The sequence below is a fragment of the Schistocerca nitens genome, chromosome 9, assembly GCF_023898315.1.
Source record: "Schistocerca nitens isolate TAMUIC-IGC-003100 chromosome 9, iqSchNite1.1, whole genome shotgun sequence".
Classification (NCBI taxonomy): Eukaryota; Metazoa; Arthropoda; class Insecta; order Orthoptera; family Acrididae; genus Schistocerca; species Schistocerca nitens.
Genome location: NC_064622.1, coordinates 211,672,833 through 211,698,937, shown reverse-complemented (window position 1 = coordinate 211,698,937; position 26,105 = coordinate 211,672,833). Strand labels below are relative to the sequence as shown.

At 42.3% G+C, this 26,105-nt stretch overlaps 1 protein-coding gene across 1 annotated transcript in view; it reads left to right on the top strand.

Moving 5' to 3' along the window:
• Positions 1–2,843: 2,843 nt before the first annotated feature.
• LOC126204125 (odorant receptor 43a-like) overlaps positions 2,844–26,105 on the top strand; it is a 52,464-nt gene continuing 29,202 nt past the window's right edge. Inside the window, exons 1-2 of the mRNA XM_049938539.1 lie at positions 2,844–3,655; positions 20,366–20,465. Of these exons, the coding sequence (XP_049794496.1) occupies positions 2,844–3,655; positions 20,366–20,465 (912 nt within the window). The remainder of the gene's footprint in view (positions 3,656–20,365; positions 20,466–26,105) is intronic.

Sequence of the window (26,105 nt, the reverse complement as noted above, 5' to 3'; positions counted from 1 at the left end):
AGCCCTTGTGACGTCCACTTGATGCATAAATTGAAGAAAGCAGTTCATGACAATCGCTCCAGAATTACACAGATTCGTCGGGCAATAGGTCCTTCTGCTCGAACTATCACCACAACTGGCACTGCTAAGCGTGTTATACGATTTCCACATCGATGACAACAATATACAATGTTTATGACTACTCTGAACGACAGTTTATCTTTGAAACACATACCTAACTGAAGGACAGTTAATCTTTGAAACATATTTATTTTGCCTGTTTGCAAATAAATAGTTACCACTATTATAGATTCAATCATCGAACTGAGATTATTAATGAAAATCTTGCCTGGTCACAAGAAAGTTTTCTGGGAGCAGTGCATGAAGAAATAGCTGTCAGACGTTAAACTGTAGGGTCACCAAACCCTGACTTACGAGCTACTTTTAATTTCGGAAAAAAAGGTAAGGGTAACGCACATCCATCAGTACACTACCTGTGGCGGAAAACAACACATGGTACGGTTGAAATTGTAGTTCAAATGGCTCTGAGCATTATGGGATTTAACATCTGAGGTCATCAGTCCCATAGAACGTAGAACTACTTAAACCTAACCAACCTAAAGACATCACACGCATCCATGCCCGAGGCAGGATTCGAACCTGCGACCGTAGCAGTCACGCGGTTCCGGACTGAAGTGCCTAGAGCCGCTCGACCACAACGGCCAGCGAAATTGAAGTTCAAGTTGTGAACTATTAAATAATTTTCGAAAGCGATCACTTATATTTCCAGCGACGTGTTTAGAAAGGTAGGTACTAAGAGCAATGATATGTTACGATAACTGAAGACTTCCTTCAAAGAAGGTAGTATATCACATTTTTGGCAAGGCTGAGTTTTCAGTGAAATGAAGTGATACATCACATGACACACGATACCATAGTAACGGATACCTTTTTTCTATTAAAAATGTGAGCTCTTTGTAGCTGTAAAGTTGACCACCCTAAAAGAACGTTGAATATCAATAAAAATAGCAGACGTGGCTGATGTGAGTTTTACTCCATAGGATAGTATATCGTGAAATAAAAACGTAGAAAGGAAAATAGATCCATTATGTAGGTAGCTAAATGTCAAAGAAGCTGGAGGACTAGTGGAAAATTTATATTTCTACGGCTGGTTAAGACGTGCCTGGGAAAACTACGTCAAAATGGTACATATAAGAACGTTGTGTACGTCATTGTAACGTAAATATTGTACACTAGAATGATATGCTTTGTCTGACTGTTGATTTGGGCAAAACAGTAACTGGGCAATGATATTTTCGGCAACTGCCATGTATTGATAGAATATTTTACAACAGCATAGCGTAAGTTTTTGTTTTGGAGCATATCTTTCTTCCTTGGGACCATACTTTGGCATTGATTCTAAGAAAAAGATGCGTAATGGATGGCATGAAGACCAATGAATGTACGTAATGTCTGAAGCTTGTTTAAGGCCACCTTTCATAACAAAGGAAAAGAGACAGAATGACATTGTTGCTGTCAATGTTCTTGAAGGGATTGCGATGTGTGATCCAAATTTGAAAATGAGTAGTTCCATGGTTGAATATCAGTGTAGATGATCCAAATGCAGTGTATCTGCGTCTTAGTCATAATTTGATATAACCGTGGTTAAAACAAGAGAGAAAAATCAAGTTAATATCCTTATACTTGTTACGAGGTTTCCTTTATTGTATAAAGAACTTCTTCCTATATCGACAGAATAGATTAGGGGCTTGTTGGAGAATTTTAAATACCTTGACATACAACACAGGAAATTTTATGTGAACTTGTCTAATGAGTGAAGAGATTAATTTATTTTTCCTGTGTTTAATAGTTTTATTTGCTATTGTTTCTTGTTTCATATAGAACTAAATTCATTTTGGTTTGGAGATAACATAAATAAATACGTTCTATTTCTTCAGTATCTCAGATAATATATTTGTTGATACTTTTCAATATTTTACCCTCTGTAACAGAAAATTGTTTTTTTATATACACTTATTCCACAACGTACGTTTACAGGATATGTAACGTTCCTACACGGAGAACTACGCTAAATTTAAGGTAACTTTCTAGATATTATAAATTATGGTAAACGTAAGATGCTGCTCTGTAATACATACTGTATATTTTGATCACACACAATAAAACGTACAAGTAATGGCACCAAAGGAAAACAACAATTGTTTCTACTTACTGAAAAATTACGAAATTGTGAAACACATCCTTCTTTAAAGCAGGTATTCAGTTCTAAACAGTGTCTATAGCCTAATAAAAAAGGTCTGATTTCAGTTTAAATATTCTTGACGAAAACAACAAATTTTCATAGCTAATTAACTTAAAATTTCTTTATTTTTAATGTGTCATTAACATTACTTTCTACCAAATGATAAAACTAAAGTTACATGTGTGAGTGAGACATTACTTTTATATATTTCAGTTGAGAAGTGTGTTTAATGCAGCAACTGGATGATGGAGACTTTCATTATTTGTTTTCATCGACGTATTACGTTGTTTATATTGCATGGCTCCGGTGGGACTAAAAGGAGAACCTGAATAAATCAGCTACAGAATCTTGTAGTGTTACTCAATATCTCAGCACTCAGATCGACCTCTGTAATTTGCGCCGACAGTGGTATCGACGGGTCGTTTTCAACACAAGTAACTTGAAACAATAATAACATTGGGGTAGGCCCCAGATGGATTTCATCAAAACTTTCTCCCACCCTCCTTGTAAGAAGAATAAGAGTGACAGCCGTGGACTGTTGCCACACAGACGGAGGTGATTCGCTACTGGAGTGGGTGGCGCCTTCCGCGTTCGGAGCGAGATGCGAGAAGAAGGCAGAGAGGAACGCCGCCTGTCCTGGAGGGAGAGCGGGCGTTCAGTCATCAAGCTCAACGTGCGCCACCTGTGGCTGTTCGGGGTGTGGCCACTGGGCACCTGCCCGTTGTACGACGCGTACACCGCATTCGGGTTCGCCCTGGGCGTGTGGAACACCGTGGAGGGGGTGGTGGCCGCCTACTTCATCTGGGGGGACCTGGAGGAAATGACGCTGGTCTTCGCCAACACTTTCACCATCGCCAGCGGCCTGGTCAAGCTGGCCTTCTACACGCGCGACAGGGGTCTCTACAGCGCTCTGGCGCGGCGTCTGGACGACCTGCTGACGGTGCAGAGGGAGGTGTGCTCCGAGGACCCTGAGCTGGCCAGCATTCTACGCGGCTCTCGGAAGCAAGCGGCGCGCCTCACCGTGGGCATGTTGCTGATGATGTTCTCGCAAGGATTCGTTTGGTTTCCCATTCCAGCCATCGCACATCCCGGCGAACGCCGTCTGCCGTTCGCGCAACACGACTGGGACAACAATAGCAATTACTACGGGCTCTCGTACGCAGTCCAGTGCGTGGCAGGCGTGTACCTGAGCCAGATCAGCTTCAGTATGGACTGCCTGTTCGCTGCGATAATGATACTTGTGGCTGCCCAGCTGAAGATCGTGTCGTGTCGTATTGGAAAACTGAAAGCAGACGAGATTTATGAGCAGGAGGTAGAGAGAGATGACCGTTTAGAGGAAACGGTACTCAGAGGATGCCAGAAACCGTACAGCCATTTGTGCCAGTGCATCAAAACTCATCAGAAAATTCTTAGGTACGTTGCCTGTTTTGTTCACGAGAAGGAGGTTTTATTTTTTTAACAAGTTCTCTTTCTTTCAAGTTTCCCTTCCATAGTATCTATTCTCAAAAATTGTACCTGACTTTACATTTATTTTTATTTTTTGTTAGTGAAGTGTTCTATCGGTTGTACCGCAGCTAGATTTCATTGTTTGTCACACAATGACACGTCTCTGCGCCCTCCTCATGCTATTGATTTTTGCTCGTGTTTCTCTCTCCGCCTATTATAAGAAAGACAAACTTAGATACATTTTCACGTTCACTCACTTAAAAGTATTCCAAATGCAGCCGTAAGGGTTGTAGTTAAATATATCCACTATGAACAATGAGTTGTCTTTCGCTTTACTTTCTTTCTGACTATGAGGGGATCCAGTTTCTAATGAATTAAGCGTTCCAATACGTACAAGAAAGTCGAATAATTATAAACAGTACCAACTACTGTAGTAGAAATTTTTATCGATTGTATGTTCCTTTCACTCTTTACCGGTTCGCCCCCGGCAGCCGAGTAGCTCAGCGTGTTCGGTCAGAGGGCTGTGTGCTCTCTGTAATAATAAAAACGCAACGAACTACATCGAAAGAAATGAGTCAAAAATCAAATGGCTCTGAGCACTATGGGACTTAACATCTGAGGTCATCAGTTCCCTAGAACTTAGAACTACTTAAAACTAACTAAACTAAGAACATCACACACACCCATGCCCGAGGCAGGATTCGAACCTGCGACCGTATCGGTCGCGCGGTTCCAGACTGAAGCGCCTAGAACCTTTTGGCCACTCCGGCCGGAAAAAAAAGTTGGTCAGCGCGATAGAATGTCAATTCTAAGGACCCGGGTTCGATTCCCGGCTGGGTAGGAGATTTTCTCCGCTCAGGGACTGGGTATTTTGTTGTTGTCCTAATCGTCATTATTTTCATACCCGTCGACGAGCAAGGCGCCGAAGTGGCGTCAAATTGAAAGACTTGCACCCGGCGAACGGTCTACCCGACGGCAGGCCCTCATCACCTGACATTTACATTTTTTACTCTTTAGTGGATGGTCCAAGGCTTTGAAAGTTCTCGGTGGCTTAAGATTGTCCATTGCGTTGGAAAGCGAAACGTTGCCTTTAATAGACAATACTCTTATTACGATTGTGAGTCAATAAATGTCGATAAATAAGTCGTAAACGCCATAATACCGCATATCATTTAAAATTTCGCTCCCATATGTATCAAGAAGGTTGCACTACATGTAGCGTAGAAGCTAGCCGATAGACAGTAATCCGCGGCCAATGGTTAATGTACTGCAGTCAGTCCAAATGACGACACTCGACTAGAGAAACACGATTTTCGTGAGCTGAGGAGCTGTCTGCAGAGCATACGCGTAGCGAAATTGGTCCCGCATGCGGTTAGAACTGTATTTAATTGACATTTGTGTTCAGTATGATACAAGAATTCAGTAAAGGACAAATAGGGTCTCAAACAATGAGCGCTCCGTCCGCTCTGATTATCCAGAGATTGCATGATACTTCCCCGCCTAGGGATATTTCGCTACCTCCACGACACATTGGTCTTGTGGGATGCATCGATTTATGAAACCATACAAGCTTGTTGTGGGTATAACGAGAGGTCACCCGTTAGGTACGAACACTGTCACAAGAATTCTATGCTCCAGGCTTTCAACGCCGTGTCGAACTATGGGGTAAGTGTTTAAGCTTATAAGGGGAACACGTCGAAAATATAAATAAATTACAGGCTGGTATAAGCGGCGCTGATATCCTGTCCAAGTCTTTGACTTATTTATTAACTCACCCTCGTATATCTCCTAGCGAGTCACTATTCCCACCCCTCAATCGCTTCAGGTACGATACTTGTTACGAGGGGACATCAATAATTATATTACATACGTCGTCTAACGCTAAGATCGTCATAGAACAAGATAGGCACATTGTTAGAAAGGCGTGCGTGTTCTGGGTTCCCTGCAGACACATTTCAACTTCGGTACGGATAACAGGTGTATCACAGTGTGTGACTGAAATGGTGTGGTAACTGGAACCCAGAACACGCACGCCTTTCTGACAATGTGCCAGTCTTGTTCTATGACGATCAAAGTTGAAATAATCCTACATTTGTACTCCACAAGCCACCATACGGTCCGTGGAAGAAGGTACGGGGGATCAAAACGCCTAGTTTTCACACAAATTCACCCTGAAATTATACCAATACCTGGACCAAAAGCAGTATCGCTTGTGCAGCCGTAGTGAAGTAGTACCAACAGTTCGAACAGCTTCAAACAGACGTGTGGGATGCTCACGGGAAGGAAACGCCATCGACATCGACTGCAGACGACAATGTCCAGGCAATCGAGTAACTGATTCATAGCAGTCGCAGACTGTCCAAGAATGGGGAGGTTCACACACTGGTCGTCGAATATTACCACGGATTTCTATCGCCGTATAATTGAATATTTGCTAGTAATTTCCGAACGTTGTTTACAGAGAGCCTAGAACTAACTAAATACTCAGAGAGCCATCGTGTGGTGCACGGCGGAGAGTAATTTGTACAACTACTGGGCATTTCCTTTCCTGTTCGATTCGAAAATGTCTGTATGCCTCCTTAACATCTCTTATTTCTCTTATCTCGTGTTCGCGCTCCTTACGCGAAATGTGTGGTAGCCACATTAGAATCATTCAGCAGTCAGCTGAAGTGCCGGTTCTGTGAATTTTCCAAATAGTAGTTCGCGAAAGGAATGTCGTGTATCTATGTCTCTTTGAGGTGTAGTGCAGCATTCAATAAAAATTACTCGGGTTGCGATAATGATGTGTAACTCACTTTTTGAAGTCCTCTAGTATCTCATACTCTCCAAACATCATAGCTGCTTCCTGAGTGACAAAAATTCAGGCACAGTGGCAGCCATTAGATGAATTAAAGTAACCATTTCTTTATTTTCAATAGTGCTCAGCTCTCAAGCGATTTAACACCATTATACAGCGGTTCTCGGATTTTAGAATCACTGGACAGACAAATCAGGGAGAACTACATCTACATCCATACTCCGCAAGCCACCTGACGGTGGGTGGCGGAGGGTACCCTGAGTACCTCTATCGGTTCTCCCTTCTATTCCAGTCTCGTATTGTTCGCCGAAAGAAGGACTGTCGGTACGCCTCTGTGTGGGCTCTAATCTCACTAATTTTATCCTCATGGTCTCTTCGCGAGATATACGTAGGAGGGAGCAATATACTGCTTGACTCTTCGGTGAAGGTATGTTCTCGAAACTTCAACAAAAGCTCGTACCGAGCTACTGAGCATCTCTCCTGCAGAGTCTTCCACTGGAGTTATCTATCATCTCCGTAACGCTTTCGCGATTATTAAATGATCCTGTAACGAAGTGCGCTGCTCTCCGTTGGATCTTCTCTATCTCTTCTATGAACCCTATCTGGTACGGATCCCACACTGCTGAGCAGTATTCAAGCAGTGGGCGAACAAGTGTACCGTAACCTACTTCCTTTTTTTTTTTTTTGGATTGCATTTCCTTAGGATTCTTCCAATGAATCTAAGTCTGGCATCTGCTTTACCGAGGATCAACTTTATATGATCATTCCATTTTAAATCACTCCTAATGCATACTCCCAGATAATTTATGGAATTAACTGCTCCCAGTTGCTGACCTGCTATATTGTAGCTAAATGATAAAGGATCTTTCTTTCTATGTATTCGCAGCACATTACACTTGTCTACATTGAGATTCAATTGCCATTCCCTGCACCATGCGTCAATTCGCTGCAGATCCTCCTGCATTTCAGTACAATTTTCCATTGTTCCAACCTCTCGATATACCTAATCATCATCCGCAAAAAGCCTCAGTGAACTTCCGATGTCATCCACAAGGTCATATATGTATATTGTAAATAGCAACGGTCCTACGACACCCCCCTGCGGCACACCTGAAATCACTCTTACTTCGGAAGACTTCTCTCCATTGAGAATGACATGCTGCGTTCTGTTATCTAGGAATTCTTCAATCCAATCACACAACTGGTCTGATATTCCATATGCTCTTACTTTGTTCATTAAACGACTCTGGGGAACTGTATCGAACGCCTTGCGGAAGTCAAGAAACACAGCATCTACCTGTGAACCCGTGTCTATGGCCCTCTGAGTCTCGTGGACGAATAGCGCGGCTTGGGTTTCACACGATCGTGTTGGACGAAGTAATGGAAAGTAGTTCAGCAGTAAAACATAATAATAAGGCTTGAGTGTGTTTAATTGTGCTAACTTTCGTAATTATTACTTACGTACTCTCTACGAATACGATCGGCGGAAGGTAGATTCCTCTGAAGCTGTAACAATATCTCCTACTAAAGATCACTTCTTTAGCTACATACTATTTACTCTTGAAAACTCTTAACAATTTTGTGGACGGAAGAAAATCCGAACGTTGTGCGTGAGTGACACTTACAGCGTATAATGGGTCGTAGCTAGTATTGTACGTTAAAATTATCTTGAAAGTTTTTAGAAATACGGTTAGTTTCGAAACGCAAATTGATTCCAAGAGTTGACTTCCCACTGATTCCTTCGATCCACAAACCGCCGGTAGTACGACTGAACACAGAATCGAAAATATATAATTATGTGTCGAAAGTACTATTTAATATATATGACTTTCACTCTCATAGATCAGAAATACTTTTCCCTACTAATACTGTAACCTTAGTACTTACTCTCGCCCACAGTTCGGAAAATAGGTTCACAATTACAAAACTGCTCTAATAGCGTCTCGTAACAATACCAGACACCTACCCTAACCTCTCTCCAAACCGAAACTCCTCGAAAAAAGCCTTTTATCTCGTTAACATTCAAGGATTAGAGCCTCGTCGCCCGCCATAGAACTTCTATAACATTGTTTCCCAGCTGCGGCGGCCGTTAAATACAATCTCTGGCTCGCAGCTTTCACAGAGTCTAAATTATTAAAACTGTATATAATCTGTACAATATATACTGTAATATACTTTGGGATTTCTTTACGTTATTCTGGTTACCATAATCTATTCACAGTCTTCGAGTTGTTATCAACCGTCACAAACCACGAGTGTACTGTAGATACTTACGTACGGGGATCACATATTTTACGATTTTAAGGGTTTGCCTAAGTAGCTCACCAGTCTAACAGCAGCCTTCAGGAAGAATGGGTATTTCGCCCTGAAGATCAGCGGTGTACTATCAATCAAAGAAAAAAAATCAAGAATCGTGTAAAGAAAATAGCACCCCGGTGACATTTACAACTTTTCTCACGTTCAAGGTAAGCATCTTCTAGAAGATACGGATCCTCAGGAAATTTTAGGTTAAAGTGGTTTACTCTCCACCGTATAAGACTGCAGACGTTCTTGGTTCGATAAAGGATGAATTATTATTGCGGAAGCCTGGAGCATACGTAATACTTCGTGGAAGGGGTTATGTAAAACGGACTTCACCCGTCGCGGAATTACTGCAATTTCTATATTCACTTTGTATGGAATGGAATTCGATGAAGCAACAGTTCTGACTACTATTGATTCATTTTGGACATTCCCTTACTCAAGAGCCCATGGAGATGAGCATGGTAAAAAACTTTATTAAACAGGACAGCGTCTACCAATTTGAGAGCGCATGGACAGCCATTATTTCCATGGTTTGCTTTCAGCGTAAACGGCAGAGAACTCCGAGAACGAACGCGAGCGGCAACCCAGCAGACAACTGAGTTTCGCATTTGCACCCACGAGGCGCCGCCACTTGGCAGTGTGGTTGGTTTTGAAGTTACTATTATAACGCATGTGCAAAAAGAATAGAGCCCACTATTAAATTTCCGAAGTAGGCAGCCGATGTCAATCTGCGATGGTTCATCTGAAGATTTCTGCCAATTACCCGGATGAAGCATCGTGCGTGGTAGTAAATGACGACCGGTTGCACTCTATAATCATCAGGGAGAAGTACAACCATTCAAAATTTACATGCCTGAGTTAGAGCCCAAGCACTCATAAAACAGGGCCTTTTTAAAATGCGTTGCACCTTATAAACAGCTGAAAACGGCTATACGGCCCAAAGAATATTGTAATCTAACTGAATTAAAAGTATATTTTTATCAAAAAGTGTGGTAAAATGTTATAATTGCGACAGTTTCTGGTGGCTGTTGGCACTGTTGTCTCTAGTACATTTACAATCAATCTCCAGCGCACCTTGTGAAACTGACACTTCTAGATGACAGGATATAATAAAGAAAAAGTCATTAGCTGAAGGCAAGGTTCCCGGATCGAACATTAGTTCAAGGTTTTAATCTAGCAGGACGTTTTTAATCATTTTGTAGAGAAATAAGCATCAATTATCAAATGTTACCTTCTAGTCAAAGTAATTCAATAGCTCTCTTAGACGAAGGAAAACGAAGTTCAGCGATATTCTCTGGGATGTTTCAGATGACCTTCAGACATAAGTGCTTACGAGAGGCATCTACTCAGTCATCGTCCTTATTGTGTCACACATTCTTCCCTTAAGTGATCCTAGAGGAGGTGCTTATGCCATTACCTCACTAGGACTTGTGGATGACGTGTAACAGTATCGCACGCATGACTGCGATAAGTGATTCAGCAATGGCGTGCTGTGTTTTGTGTTCTTATGGGTGATAATGGTAATAAAAGAAAGATGATGGGACTTGGAGTTGGCACATAGAATACCTTACTCGAAGTATGCGCAGAGTGACACTTGAACTTCATGTCCACAGTCAGTGCTCTGCAATAGAGACAAGACGCTACCCAACAATGTGCTGAGGTTTGGATGTCATCCCAAGTCATCGGCAATAAGGTCTCGTGATGAGGAAGTGTATGACCCATCGTATCAATCAAACAAAGGTGATAAATTTTTGTTCAACCACTTAGAATCCAAATGGTTACAGTCAGGAAGAGCGCCACCACTTCAATTCGGAAATTTGTACAAAAATCTATTTTCTTCCGTTAAAGTTACCTTATAGAACAAGTTGAGATATGTATATCAAGCTGAAGAGATGTAGAAGAGTAGAATTATTAGTTTAAGAAGATGACTAACCTTTTTCCCATGACTGTTCCCACATATGTATTCAATGTGTATATTGAACACGCTTCCTCCTCTCCTCCTCCTTCTCTCTCTGTCTACCTCTTCCTTCCTATGTTTGTCCACTTCGTCCTCCTACCTCTATCTATCTCCTACTCCCCACTCTCTCTGTCTCTTCATCTTCTCCTCCCCTCTCTTCATCAATTTCCTCCATCTTCTCTCTTTGACTATATCTTCCTCCGTCTGGCCCTCTGACCACTTCCCGCCCCCCCCCCCCGCCCCCCGCCTTTATTTCTCTCTGTCTCCCTCTACAAATTTCCCACTACCCTCTATAACTTCCTCGTGCCTAATGCATCTCCTAGGACCCCTCTGTCTGTCCAATTCCTCCTCCCTGTCGCTCGATCCCCTCCACTATCGTGTCAATCTGGTCCCAACCATGCTCGTCAACAAGTGCAGCCCCTGTAATACAGTTCAATAGCAGTCCAATACTGTTCCAAAAGCTCATCTGTTATGTAGTGCAGGCTACACATCAAGGCCTTGAAATTCATTTGCCTCTGACAATCAGGTCCTCATCCAAAGTACGTCAACATGCCGATACTACAACAACACGACACGCAGTCTACATATTGGGCCCTGGAGAACTGCTTCTTTTCCGATTTGTAGGCTGCCCAGGAAAGCAGCTTCATTTGGCAGGATGATACTGTTCCCACACAACATGCGTGTCAAGCAGAGTAGTTTGTACGCCAGGTGATGAAAAACCACGTTTTTGTCTGTATCTCCTTTGGTGTTGGAGCTTGGAGGCTACAAACCCTACAGTGGTGAAACTCGTGAGGCCTCCTCTTCTGTTTCATTACCAAATTTTGTTGAAGTCGATTGGGCGAAGATCCTGGGCACACACACACACACACACACACACACACACACACACACACACACACACACGCATGTATATAGAAACCTCTTTATTAATTCATTCTGTTTGTCTTCCTTTCATCTGTCCTTTTTTTTTTTCTTGGAGCTTCTATCGTTGAGACTTATTCAAGTTTCTTGTGTTTGATTTTACTTCTGAACTGTTTTCTGCCAATTTTTCCTTCTCTTGTTCCCATTAGTTGCAGGTATTCTTGTGTTAGTTTTATCCAGTTGGTATTACTTTTCTTGAATTAACAATGTTAAATATATCCTTTGTGAGGCTTTTTTATCTCTCCTATAAAGGTGTCCATAGAGCTGTATGTGTCTTTTCCTAAATTTATATGTGACGTCTGTGGGTTCATAGAGTTCCATTGTAGGCCGTCTGACCACACGTTCAACTTTGGAGATCAGCAACACGGATTTTTCTAGGAAGCTTTTGTTTTTGTTTCCCTACGTCATGAATTACTTGGTTCAAATGGCTCTGAGCACTATGTTACTTAACATCTGAGGTCATCAGTCCCCTAGACTTAGAACTACTTAAACCTAACTAACCTAAGGACATCACACACATCCACGTCCGAGGCAGGATTCGAACCTGTGACCGTAGTAACAGCGCGGTTCCGGACTGAAGCGCTTAGAACCGCTCGGCCACAGCGGCCGGTCATGAATTACTGTCATCCCGCTGCATAAATGTGGTAAAATAACCGTGTTGTAGTGCCATAGTATTACGAGATATTTCTCCTTGGTTCCAGTGATTCCATGTCTGTTTCTACGTCTTTTTGCAGTTTCAATTTTCTTTCTGTGATAGAGATATTTTGCAGTCCTATCGATTGGATGGTTCTCCTAATTACTGAAGTGAGATAAATGTGAGAGTTTTCCATACTCTTTTTCAGTGGAGATTTTCCAGTTGATTTTCATACGAAATTTGGAGTCCGCCTTTGCAGTTTATCTAGCGCTAGTTTGGCACCGTGGGGGGTAGCCCTGCCGTGTACTTCAATCACCCACTTACTATCGTATTTGTGTTTTTATCTTCGAATAAGTGGAGTTTCCGCGTGTCTCTACGAACACCTCCCACTTTCCTGTTGTTTTATTGTTATTGAAATCATTCCATATGTTCATCCTATATTCGACAGTTTGATCGCACGTGATGTTCCACCAGCTATGTTTTCTCCCAAGTTGACCTACCGGTAATTTTATCGTTGAATTCAGTTTCTCTGTGAATTTACACCAATTTGCGGTATCAGCGCAACGGATTGCTTCAATGATTTTCTTCTTGAGTGCTAGATATTTGAGATCAGCCCAATCATTCTGGGTTACTCTTGTCCCAGAAGCCGGCCGCGGTGGCCGTGCGGTTCTAGGCGCTGCAGTCCGGAACCGCAGGACTGCTACGGTCGCAGGTTCGAATCCTGCCTCGGGCATGGATGTGTGTGATATCCTTAGGTTAGTTAGGTTTAAGTAGTTCTAAGTTCTAGGGGACTGATAACATAAGATGTTAAGTCCCATAGTGCTCAGAGACATTCTTGTCCCAGAAATCTAACATCTGCGGGTCTCTTTCGCTGTAGTCATTTGTTGGTGTGCGTACATTAATCAGTGTGTGTGCCTTGTTTTCTGATTTTATTGACAGTGCTGAGAGTATTTCAGAAGGTAAAGTGATGGTAACGTAAAGTCAATGATTGAACTGCAAAACCTGTGCCACATTGTTTCGCTCCTGTGTTGATATGTACTACAGGTTTGCTTCATAGAGCCTGCAATGCTCAGAATTGAACTGATTTTCATGTGTATATAGGGTTTCTTGCAATGCCGTAATTTTGATGCTGATTCTGTCCAGGGTACTTGTTAGCTGTTTCATCCCTCATTTCAGGAAAGTGTTTGAGTGTACCTATGAAATTTTTTTTTTCGTAGAGGTTTTGAAAAGCTTCTCTATATGGAACGTGTGATCCCCCAGAATTCTACGACCAGAACGGAAATTAATTTTATTGAATGGGGCGTGGGATAGTGGAATTCTTTCTTATTGTTCTGTCATGGTTGCTACAATTTGAAGAATATATATATATATATATATATATATATATATATATATATATATATATATATATATATATATATATACGATGACTGTGCCACAACTATTAGACATACACAGTGCTTATTGAAGTGACATCTTAATGAGTATCGACCGACCAAAAGTAGAATTCAGGAGATTACCGTAAATTTTTAAATTATTATTTTCTGAATACATAATGCACGGTACTTCCAGAGTATCAAACTATAGATCTAAAGAGGGAATTCAGAGTGTTTACTCACATTCCTCAATAGTCGAATAATTCGCGTGTAGTTAGCATTTTAACTGAAACAACTAGTTATTTCTGTTTAATTAAAGAAGACCAGTTACACATAAAATTAAAAAGGCATGTGGTAAATATTAGAATTTCGCGCACTACTGAGTAAGTATTTCTCTAATTTCTTCTTGAGGCTATTCGCGAATTTTAGTAATTAAGAGTAGAAAAATGTTCATTATTCAGGGATGTTTCATACTGTGTAAATTCTGATTCCATCAACAACACAGGAATAAAATTGCCAGCAACACTTATAGAGATATTCCAAAAATCTATTCCAGGCAATCTGTGATGGTAGCAGAATCGCTTCAAACTTTGACAATTAATGACACACTAGTATTTGAAGATTAAACAGAACTAAAGCACGCACCTTTTTGTGCATTTGGTTTTATTGTAACTGTATAGGTCCAGATCTTATGGTTAATTGCTATAGCTCTTAAAAATCCACTACAGGACAGAAATAGTATCCACAAAACGTGATAGGGATAATGTCGTTTCGGTTATGTTGCAATTAGGACCTATGTCACTCTCAGTGGTTATCTGGCAGCATTACTTTCAATAACTGTAAGTTTTTCGGCGGAAAGGCGTTTCGTGGTAATTTGAAAATATACGAGTTTTGGTGTACCGCATAACTCATAAACATGATGGTGGCATGTGAGCTAGTATTCAGTCTATGAATATTTTTCGGTACTGTGATACATACGGTGCGTGACCCAACAGTGTTTGTTCTTCTTTCGAAAACGGGTTTTTTCAAGTTTAGCTCACAGTTACCTCCTTAGGGATTTTATATTTGGCAGTGTTTATAAAGTACTTTCCTATGGGATGGAGGTGCGGATGGGGCAAATATAGATATCCAGAGATCACAGATCAGTGATTTGTAGGTCATTTTAACTGAATAACCTACTTGTTCAATTCAGTTGTTAGAACTCAACTACATCAGTACTATTTCTTTGTACCAGTAGCTACCTGACAGAATTGATGTTTGTTTTAAAACTATGTCGTAAAATTTTAAATGGAACACAGCTACACAAATGCGACAGCTGTAATACACCTCGCATTAGACAAAGCCAGAAAAATTAAAATATTTCACTATAATCGTCTTGAGATATTCAGCAACTGTTTACATAATTAAGATAATTATCGCGGCGCGGGGTAGCCGCGCGGTGTCAGGCGCTTGTCAAGGTCCGTGCGACTGCCCCCCCCCCCCCCACCCTCGGAGGCTCGACTCCTCCCTCGGTCATGGGTGTCTGAGCTGTCCATAGCGTACTGTCCATAGCGTAAGTTAGTGTAAGTTAGATTAAGTAATGTATAGTCTTAGGGACCGACTACCTCAGCAGTCTGGTCCCAAAAACCCCTTAGCACAAATTTCCAATAATGTAATTCTCATTTATTGTTCTGGCTAAGTTGCACATTTTTTTAATCATCTTCAGATATAAGCAGTTACCTCAGCAACCCACTGTTTCTGCTCAGAACCATAACAGCAGAGTACTCTGATATGAGGTTCTGAGTCAAGTAGGGTTGCCGATGCAACTACTTAGATCTGAAGATGATACAGAGCGCTTGAAACAAGTAATGCAATTAAAAAATGTGCGACTGAGGAGGAAAGATTAATGTTAATTGTCTTAATTAAAATATTTGTGTTTACTGTTTAATGGCAGTTGATCGAGCAAACAATGTCACCGCAGTAGTATAAAATTTTAGTTATACCTACAATAGAGGCACAGTTATCTTTTTAAGAACTGCCCTGCGGATTTATTAATTACATACTTTCGTGTGGGCTGAAACCTCATAATACTCAAACACAACTTAAAGAAAAGGCAGACAACACTAAACGAAAACGACCTAAGAGTGTTCCTGGAGAATGGTGTATTATGACTTTAACGGTGGCACCACTCAAACTACAAACACTATTTGGTTGACAACGACCGACACATGCAAGAAAGTGCAGTGGCGCAATAATCAGACCACTGGCTTCTGATTCGAGAAGTTAATGGTTCGAATCCCGTCTCGCCATCCAGATTTAACTTTTTCTTGATTTTCCTAAATCACTCGAGCCATGTTCCGGGAGGGTTCCTTTGATAACGGCACGGCATGTTTTCCTCACCATCCCTTCGTAATCGAAGCTTGTGCTAGGTCACTAATTACCTTGTTGTCGACGGGACATCAAACTAATCATCCCTCCTTCTCCCTCACGCCTGCCAATTCCTACATGAGGACCCAAAGTTAAGCTCAAAGAGAGCCACAGTAAGTTGGACTGGGATTCAATAGGATGAGGTGACACAGAAAAGTCACAATCAGTGCTGCGTGTTTCGTAGACATAGGCTAATCTTCTGCCAGATGCTAGAACAGAATTCTGCATATGGAAAATGTGGAAAATCGCTGATACGTGGGATATGTATTTTTGACGTATTCCACGTATTCGTGCTTCTATGAGTATGATACAATATGTAAACAGAAGGGCATGTAGTATCATCGACAATGACATAAAATATTGTTTTATTTTGTATCCTTTCGTAGTACTCCACGTTGTATCCCGCATTGCCCTGGTATTTATTTATTTCAAATATGCCGGCCGGTGTGGCCGAGCGGTTCTAGGCGCTTCAGTGTGGAACCGCGCGACCGCTACGGTCGCAGGTTCGGATCCTGCCTCGGGCATGGATGTGTGTGATGTCCTTAGGTTAGTTAGGTTTAAGTTGTTCTAAGTTCTAGGGGACTGGTGACCATAGTGCTCAGAGCCATTTGAACCATTTCAATTATGTTTTATTAGTCCATCTCGTTTTTCCACGTCTCTCTGTCATTTCCTCTGCCCTCCTCCCTGTCCACCTCCTCCACCCCCTCTTTCTATGTCCTCCTGCCCCTATCTCTGCCCATCTGCTACTCCGCCACCTGCTACTTCCCCACCCCCGCACCCCGTTTCTGTCCACCTCCTCATCACCCATCACCCCCCTTATCTCCTCCTCACTCCATTTATCTCATCCCCCTCTCTGTCCATCTCCTCCTCCAATACCACCATCCATCTCTTCCTCCCCCTTTGTCCGCTCCTTCCACTCTCTCTCTGTCCAGTTCCTCTTACCTTTCTCTGTCCATTTCCATCTCCTCATCCCTCTGTACGTCTTTCCTTCCACCCTCTCTCAGTACATCTGGTGCTCCACACTCTCTCAATCCTCCTGTTCCACCTCCCTCTCTCTGCTTATCTCCTTATCTTTTCTTCCTCTGGTCATCACCTTCCCCATCTCCCTGTCAGTCTCCTCCTTTTCTCTGTTCGTTTCCCCCCTCCTTCTCGGTCAGTCTCCTCTTCCTCCATATCTGCATGTCCTCCTTTCCCCTCTCTCTGTCCATCTCCTCCACCCTCATATTCGTGTCTATGTCCTCCTTGAGTTCTCTGTCTGTACATCTCTTACTCCTCCCCCTTCATCTTTATCATATCACACCAAAAGAATGTGGCTGGTTATAAAGCCGACAGTATTTATTTCCAGGTAGTGAATAATATGTGTACCAAGTTTGTGTGAAATCTATCCAGGGATTTGCCAACATCTTTGTTGACATGAGCGAATGTCACACATATTTAACACATAATTAGTGAAATGTAGATTGGCAGTTGCGAGAAAAGGTTTTCGGCAGACGAGAAATTTATTAACATCGAATGTAGATTTAAATGTTAGGAAGTTTTTATGAAGATTTTGCTCTGGAGTGTACCCATGTATGGAAGTGAAACATGGGCAGTGCAGATTAGGCAAAATGAGGATATAGCCTTTTGAAACGTGGTGCTTCAGAAAAATGCTGAAGATTAGATGGGTAGAAAGCGTAACTAATGAGGTGGTACTAATAGAATTGAGGAGACAAGAAATTTGTGACGCAGCTTGACTAAAAGAAGGGATCGGTTGATAGGTCTCATTCTGAGAGATCAAGGGATCGCCAATTTAATATTGGATAGAAGTGTGGGGTGTACAAAAGGTGGAGGGACACCAAGAGATGAATATAATAAATAGACGCAGAAGGATGTAGATAGCAATAGTTATTCGGAGATGAAAATGCTTGCACAGTACAGACCGACGAGCCAAAACATTATGACCGCCTCTGTGGTCGCGTGTTGTTTCACTTCTCGGACGGAGTACAACGGAGATTATACGTGAAATGGATTCTAAAAGTCCTTGACTGAATTGCGGAAGTATGGGGCGTCATATGTCTACGCACAGCTCAAGCAATTCCTGCTAATAACGGGACTGTGGTTTCGGGCATGAAGCTGGCGCCCGATGTGCGTTAAGTTGGTACAGGTCAGGCGCATTTGCTGGCCAAGACATCAATGTGACCTAACCACAATGTCCCTCAAACCAGTGTAGTACGGTTCTGACTTTACAACAAGGACAGTTATCGTGCTGGAGGATGTCATTGCCATACGGGGAGACCAGGCATTAAGCGATGAAGGAGGTCCATAATAATATTCACGTAATTCACTGATGTCACGATGCCTTTAGTTTCCACCATGGATCCCATGGAAGCCCAACTCAATGTACCCTAGTATAATTCTGTCCTTACTGGCCTGCATCTTTGGCGCGGTGGGTGTTCCCTGCAGCCATTCGCCTGTATGACGGCGTGTAAGGATTCAATCATCGACCTGGTGTAGCTCGAAATGCGATACATTTGACAGGCGACACGTTTCTATCGATCCGAAGTGAAAACTCAGTGATGCTATACCCACTGCAACGTTAACTGACGATGTCGTTGGGTCAACACAGGAACAGGTAGGGGTCGTGTGACGTGGAGCTCCGTTTTCAACAGTGGCCTTTGAAGGGTGTCCTCGGACACAATTGTGTCTGTACCAGCGTTGTAGTCTGTCATCAGACCTGCCACAGATCGCTACCTATCCTCGATTACACAGTGGGGGATCCTCTGACCTCTACATTCTATGATGAGACGTGGTCGCCCAGTACCATGCGGCTTACTCGTTATTTCACAAGCCGTTTCAAAGGTTCTTGTTTCCATCCACAGTGCCACGACATTGTACCTTTTGTCAAAACCGTATAGATCATTGGATTACCGTAATTGCGGCCCGCATCTTCTCTATAATGACTTCCCACTGGTGTCTTTTCCGCTTACATTCTTTCCTTACTGCATCACGAGCACTAAACACTACCTGGAGCCATTCACCCTCGCGGTGGACAGTGGACATATTGTTTTACCTCATCACCTCATCAGTGTACAGTGGTATGGACGGATGCATGAAACCCATCTGTGGGGGGGGGGGGGGAGGGTTCTGGGGGAAGAGACCAAACTGCGAGGTAATCGGTCTCATCGGTTATTTAGGGAAGAACGGAGAAGGAAGTCGGCCGTGCCCTTTCAAAGGAACCATCCCGGCATTTGCCTGGAGCGATTTAGAGAAATCACGGAAAACCTAAATCAGAACCGTCGTCCTCCCGAATGCGAGTCCAGTGTGCTAAACACTGCGCCACCTCGCTCGGTAAACCTGTCTAGGGATGGGAGACCATAACAACAACGTATTTAACGAATGTCACAGATATTTGTACACTCATTTCACCTGCACCACCAGCGAATTTCTTCCTGTAGTTTCGTTTTCAGGCATCCAAGTGTATATAATATCATACCTCCTGAACTGTGTCTCGTAAACTGATATAAATTTGCACGTACATTTAATCGTACGTATGAATACTGCCTGAAAAACATGTCGCGAATACAGTAAGTAGTGAAGAACTAATAAAAACGACATCATGTCTGATGCGGGAGATTTACTGCGTGGACAGCAAAAGTGTAGTAAGGGATAAACATCTATCATTTCATTATTTTGTGCAGTTTGTCAGCGAAAAGGAGTTTCATAAGGATCTGACGATGATGATTTATGGTGGAGGGAGCTAAATAGCAACGTCATGAACGTCCAAGATTTGCAATTGCGTCTAAAGTTTCTTGCAAGTCACTATGTGCCCTCATTCTTAAATTGGATATTCATCCAATTTACTGGGTACTCGCCCGTTTTAGGCTTCACTTTTTTCCCACCTCCATCCCCACCCCTATGATAGGCAGGTGTTTCTTACCTCGACAGCAGTTCTTTTCAGATAGTAAGTAATATCTGTACCAAGAGTGGTTGCAAACGGTACCATGGTTTAGGAGGCGATACGAAACATAAATACATTCTTATGTAAGTACATTTTTATAGTGTGTTTGGATTAAGTTGTAAGTCCTCTGCTACCATAATTTAATTGTAACTTAACAACATGCTGTAATAACATACAGACACAAAATGTAAGTTTCTTGAATTCACTTGCTAAATGTTCGGGTTTCATAATTGAGAGGCTCAATTTTATATTTGTCCCATTCTTGATGTTTCGTAATCCTTCGTACATTTTGTATATTTTGTGTCAGCGGGATATATAAAAATTTCTTCGTTGTTGTTCTTCCAGGTTCGTCGTACGACTGCAGAACACAATGACTCCCATCGCAATGACGCAGTTCTTCTTCAGCGTCATCGTCGCTTGCATGGCGCTCTTTCAGGCCACATATGTAAGGTTTTTGCACCAAACGGGACAATCACATAACGATTTTTTTCAGCAACAAAACGTGAACAATTATAGGAATCAACACTGCAGCTTAGTAAGAGGCGGGTGGAGATCAACAATGCATTGAAACTGACAATGTAGAAAAGGAGCTTCCTACATGGTGACCAATCGTTAACACAACTGCTTTTGAAGCGTGCAGCCAGCCGGCGAGGCCGCCTTCTGTACCCGCGGTGAGGGTGACGGAACGTCCGCAGTAAATATAGTACAGATTGTTGCGTAAGTTCTTTGTAACATAGATAACACAAACACTTGAAAAGAAAAGTTACGAAAGAGGTGACGGAAAGAGGTGACAGAAAGCAAACAGGCTCAAAAATCGATTTTTAGATATATGCTTATTTGGAAAGCTGTCTATTCCCCGCATGGAAAAGCCTTGTTTCATTTAAATATCACAACTTGCTCGCGAGTTGTGATTTTTTTTCCTGATGCTCTCTGCGATTTGACATTCAAATGTCACGCCTTATTTTTTGCTCCATGCAGTGAAATTCCTTGTATCCCGTTTGCTGCTTCTGTTGTTTCATCGTGACGAGGTTTCCTACCTCGTATCTACTATCGATACCCTTCCTTCCGATCGTGTTAGCCATTGTTTACGAGGACTGTTGTATGTACATAGTTAAGTTGAAATAAATATTGATTTATATTTTTCCTAGTTTCCGACATTTTTATCGGGAGAGCGAGCAGACCACGCCATGCGTGCAACATCATCCATTTCCAAGGAAGCATAAACCGGTCTTGTTCTACGGTGTCGATCATTATCGTCCATCAGTAGGAAGACTGGGCCAGCAAAACCTCGCAAAGGCTGCACATGCCTGACATAATTTCCCATTCCTTGAAGACGTGTTCATGTGGTGAACATAATCCGTGCTCACAACACTAAGTGATCCACAGCGATATCGGTCTCTTTCCATAACGTCTGGGTCCCGAAATCGTTTTCCACGTTCCCTCCAGATGCGAATGCGTTGAGACTCACTCTACGGACCAAATCGAGACTCATCTGTGAAAAGAACAATGGCCCAATGTTCGCTCGGCCAGATGGAATGTTGTTCCCTTCTGTGAAGACACATCTGAGTTACGTATACAGCAGGTTTCCTAAACTAAAGGCCACACTCTACCGAAGCCTTCTAGGCAATGCTTGTCTTGATAAAACACGTCCAGTGGAAGTTGCGAGGTCAGAAGCCAGTTGTCGTGCAGTACTAAGGCCATACCATCGTGCCCTTACATCCAAATAACGGTACTCTCTTTCTGGTATCACACGAGCTCAGCCCTGCCCTGGTCTTTGGGGTATTGTTTTGGTCTCTCCAAATTGTGGCCACATCCGAGAAGCAACACAACGATTCACATTGAGCCATCATGCCTCACCATTTTGTGACTGTCCTGTGTCCATTCTTCTTGTGGCCCTCCACCACAGGGAGTGTGGCAGCACTTTTTTTCTTTTTTTCTTTTTTTTTTTTTTGGGCCATACTGCACCGTCGGTGACTATACACAGCAACTGTCGATGTGGGACTACCCGGCAAACACTACCCTGTTCGGTAGGTGCCCTAACGTCATCGTTGACGGGGTTCTCCGTTGACCGGAATACTACTTTCCGTGCGGAAGACGATTATATGTACATCTGTTGACGATTAGTATGATTATACGGTGAATTAGACGCAAGATACGGAAAAAGCGGTTCGTTGCTTTAATTTTGGATACCAGTGCGTACGAAAGAGAACGTAAATTAGTTACAAACTACGGTGTGCACTCACTTTATTCAACATGTAAACATCACTACAGATTTAGGTTATGAAATGTCCGGTATGCCTGGTATCATTGACGATGCTGTGGCGCAGACGAACCGCGAAATTCTGGTTGACCCGCTGAAGTGTGGATCGATCACCTGCTGAACGTCTGTTTTCAGCTCAGCAATAGTTTTGGGGTTACTGCCGTACACCTTGTCTTTAATATAGCCCCACAAAAGGGTGTAGCATGTGTTCAGATCCGGAGAATATAGCGGCCAATCGAGGCCCACGCCAGTGGCCTCTGGGTACCCCAGAGCTAGAATACAGTACCCGAAGTGCTCCTCCGGGACATCAAAGACGCTCCTGCTTCAATTGCGACGAGCTCCATCTAGTATTAACCCACATTTTGTCGAAATGAGGGTGACTTTGGATAACGGGGATGGAATCATCTTCTAAAACCTTCATTCACTGTTCGGTAGTCACTTCCCATCAGGTATTATCGCACCGATTATTCCGTGAGTAAACATTGCACAGTATAGAGTCACCTGTTGAGAGTGAAGAGACTTCTCGATAGCGAAATGCGAATTTTCAGTCCCCCAAACGCGCCAATTTAGCTTGTTCACAAACCATCACAAATGAAAATGGGCTTTGTCGCTAAACTAAACCATATTGACATCAAAGTCCTGTTCGTTAATTTTGCACACAATAGTGTTGGCGAAACGCAACTGCTGTTCCATGCCCCTGGGGCCTAGTGGCTGATGGGTTTGAATTTTGTACGGGAAGAGATGCAAATCTTCAACAACAATTTGTAGCAGTGTCTTCTGGTTGTTTCTCATCTGTTGTGCATCTAATATGATCGATTTCCTGGGGATTGTCGGAAACACAGCGCTTGCTTTCTCGAAGTTTTCAGGCGTGTTCGCCCTTTTTGGACACCGAGACTGCCACCATTTTCGTCACGAACGCTAACCGCTCTCTCAAACTTACGAATAAAATTTTTGATTGTTAGCTTCTCTTCAGCTTCAACACGGTCGCAAACTTCCTCTCAGCCACAGTTGCTCTGTTATTGTTCGCACAGTAGGCCTTCTTCACAAGCGCTATACGCTTGTGACATTTTCACGTGGAAGTGGCCGACAACAATTAGGCACGGGAGCAAGCACATACTAATTCCCATCATGCCCCGAAGCCAACCGTGCAGTTTTAACGTTCTAACGCAAACAATTCAAAAGTTACGAGGAATTTATTTCATATAGTTCAATAATCGTCACTTTTCCTTGTTCATCTAGGTGCAACCATTTCGTCCGAAAAGGTGAAGTGAGGGTCAATTTGTCTGCCGCATAACCTTTTAAAATTCCATTGACTTAACTGCGAATTCTCTGCTGGGTCACCTGGTTTAACTACTGTACTGCAGTTAGTTTATAGGGTCGCAGCTCCATAGCTGTTTGAACGGAGCCATAGGAAATTCCCATTTGTTGAGAAAGGCGTAGAACTAAATTCCAAGGAGATTTTCCAGAGCATGTCCTATGCTATCCAAAATTTCTTTTGTGATTACTGTATTTGGTTGTCTATATTTCCAGCAAGAACACTTTCCGCACCAAATTTTTTGACTAATCGATGAATTGTACACCAATTAGGAAATCGAAGACAAGGAAATTCATCTTGAAATAATTTCTTTACTGCTCACCCTGATTGTGTACACAGGCAAGAATCATAGGTGAATACTGTTTGGCGAATATAATATTTCGTATTTGCCCACTTTGCTTGGAACATTTTCACTCAACACGCTGTGTTCCCTTACCTAACAAACACACGCTATCTGAGCAAGACTTCCGCAGAAACAAAGGCCTCGTAGCGGCCAAATGGCTGCCGGCAGGAGAAGAAAAAAATCGCCACAGGGCGGTTGCGCTAAGGACACATCGCCATGTATTTGTTTGGAGTTCCATTTCGCGTAGTTTGTTCATTCTAGGATTATTTCATTTCACTAAACCCTGTTCTTATATATAAAACTGTGCTACAGAGCAATATAATAAAGAAATGGAAAATCGAAAATATTTTTCAAAAACTAATGTGACGTAAATCTTTGACGATAAATTTAATTTTAAAGAAGTTAAGTTTCTATTTTCACTGTAAACTCACAATTAAGATTTTTACCGATTTGTTTTTCATGTCATTGCATTTCTTTTTCTCAGTGAGAGATTTAGAAAACGAAAAATGTACCATTAGTTAGTGACCAATGAACATTTCTTTCAGTTGTAAGTGATCTTTGATATGCTTCCTTTTTTGCTCGTAGGTTGTTTTGGTAATAAAATCTTGTGAAATAAGTTAGCTCTCCATACGCAGCTGATGCTGCTCGTACACGATGGCCCGTTGTAAGGTGCTTACGCAAATTTTGCATCGTCGTGCCCCGTGTGAAGTCCCAGTTACCTTAAACTTTTCGAACAGATTCGAACGTTTGTTTCTAAAGCCATATTAACAGAGTCACAACTATGTGTTTCTTTGTTTTGATACGTGCAGTGTTCATTTTCGCATTGTGTTTTATGACTCATTTCTAATCGAATTGTATATTTACGCAGTGCCACGTAAGTTCATCGTTTAGACTGCTGGGCTGCAATCTGTGATTCTCGAGTGATTAGCGCTTTCTCGTCACTCGTGTCATACGGTGGGATTAGACACCCTTATATTAATCCCCGTTCTTACCCGTGGAATCGCGTGATTTGCAAGTTAAGGTAATTGGTCCATAAGATCTATTCTGCAAATAAGAACCAACAAAATGTAAGCACTGGCGGAATAGCGTGACCCAATAAAGTAATTTCCCCTTTAACAGAATAGTTGCAAGTATCTGTATCTACATCATACTCGGCAAGGCACCTAATGGTGTGTGGCGGAGGGTAATTTTGGTACTACTATCTGATCTCTCCAACCCTGTTCCTCTCGTGAATTGTGAGTGGGAAGAATGATTGTATTGGCTCTAATTTCTCGAATTTTCTCCACGTGGTCAATACGAGAAATGTATGTGGGAGGAAGTAATATGTTCTCTGACTCCTGAAAAGTGTAATCCAGAAATTTCAGTAATAAATGTCTTCGTGCTGCAGAACATCTGTCTTGTAACATCGGCCAGTGGAGTTTGTTTAGCATTTCGGTAACGCTCTCTCGACAGCTAAACGATCCCGTGACGAAACGCGCGGATCTTCGTTGGATCTTCTCTATCTCCTCTATCAGTCCTACCTAATAGGGATCCCAGACAGATGAACAATACTCAAGAATCGGGTGAACAGGCGCCTTATAAGGCACTTCTTTCGTGAATGAGTTACATTTCCTCATTTCCTTAAGATTCTTCCGATGAATCTGAGTCTTGTGTCTGCTTTTTCCACTATCTGCTTTATGTGGTCATTCCACTTAAGGTCGCCTACATGTTTTACGGTAGACGCTGTCTCCAGCTGTTTGTCATAAATACTATAGCTGTACAGCAATGGATTTCTTTTCCTATGTATGCGCAATATGTTACATTTATTTAAGTTTAGGGGCAACTGCCACGGTATGCACTATTGATCAACTTTCTGCAGGTCGTTCCGCAAATTCTTATTATCATCTGGCGTTGCTATTTTGTTATAAACAACTGTATCACCTGCGAATAGCGTTAAAGAGCATCCGACGCTTTCTACTAGATCATTTATACATATTGTGAACAGGAACGGTCCTATCACACTTCCCTGTGGTACTCCCATTATTACATTTACTTCTGTCGATTTAGTTCCGTTAAGAGCGACGTGTTGAGCTCTGTCTGGAAGAAAGTCTTGAATCCAATCGCAGGTGTGCTCCGATACTCCGTACGTTCGTATTTTTTTCAGTAAACGGCAATTCTGGACGGTGTC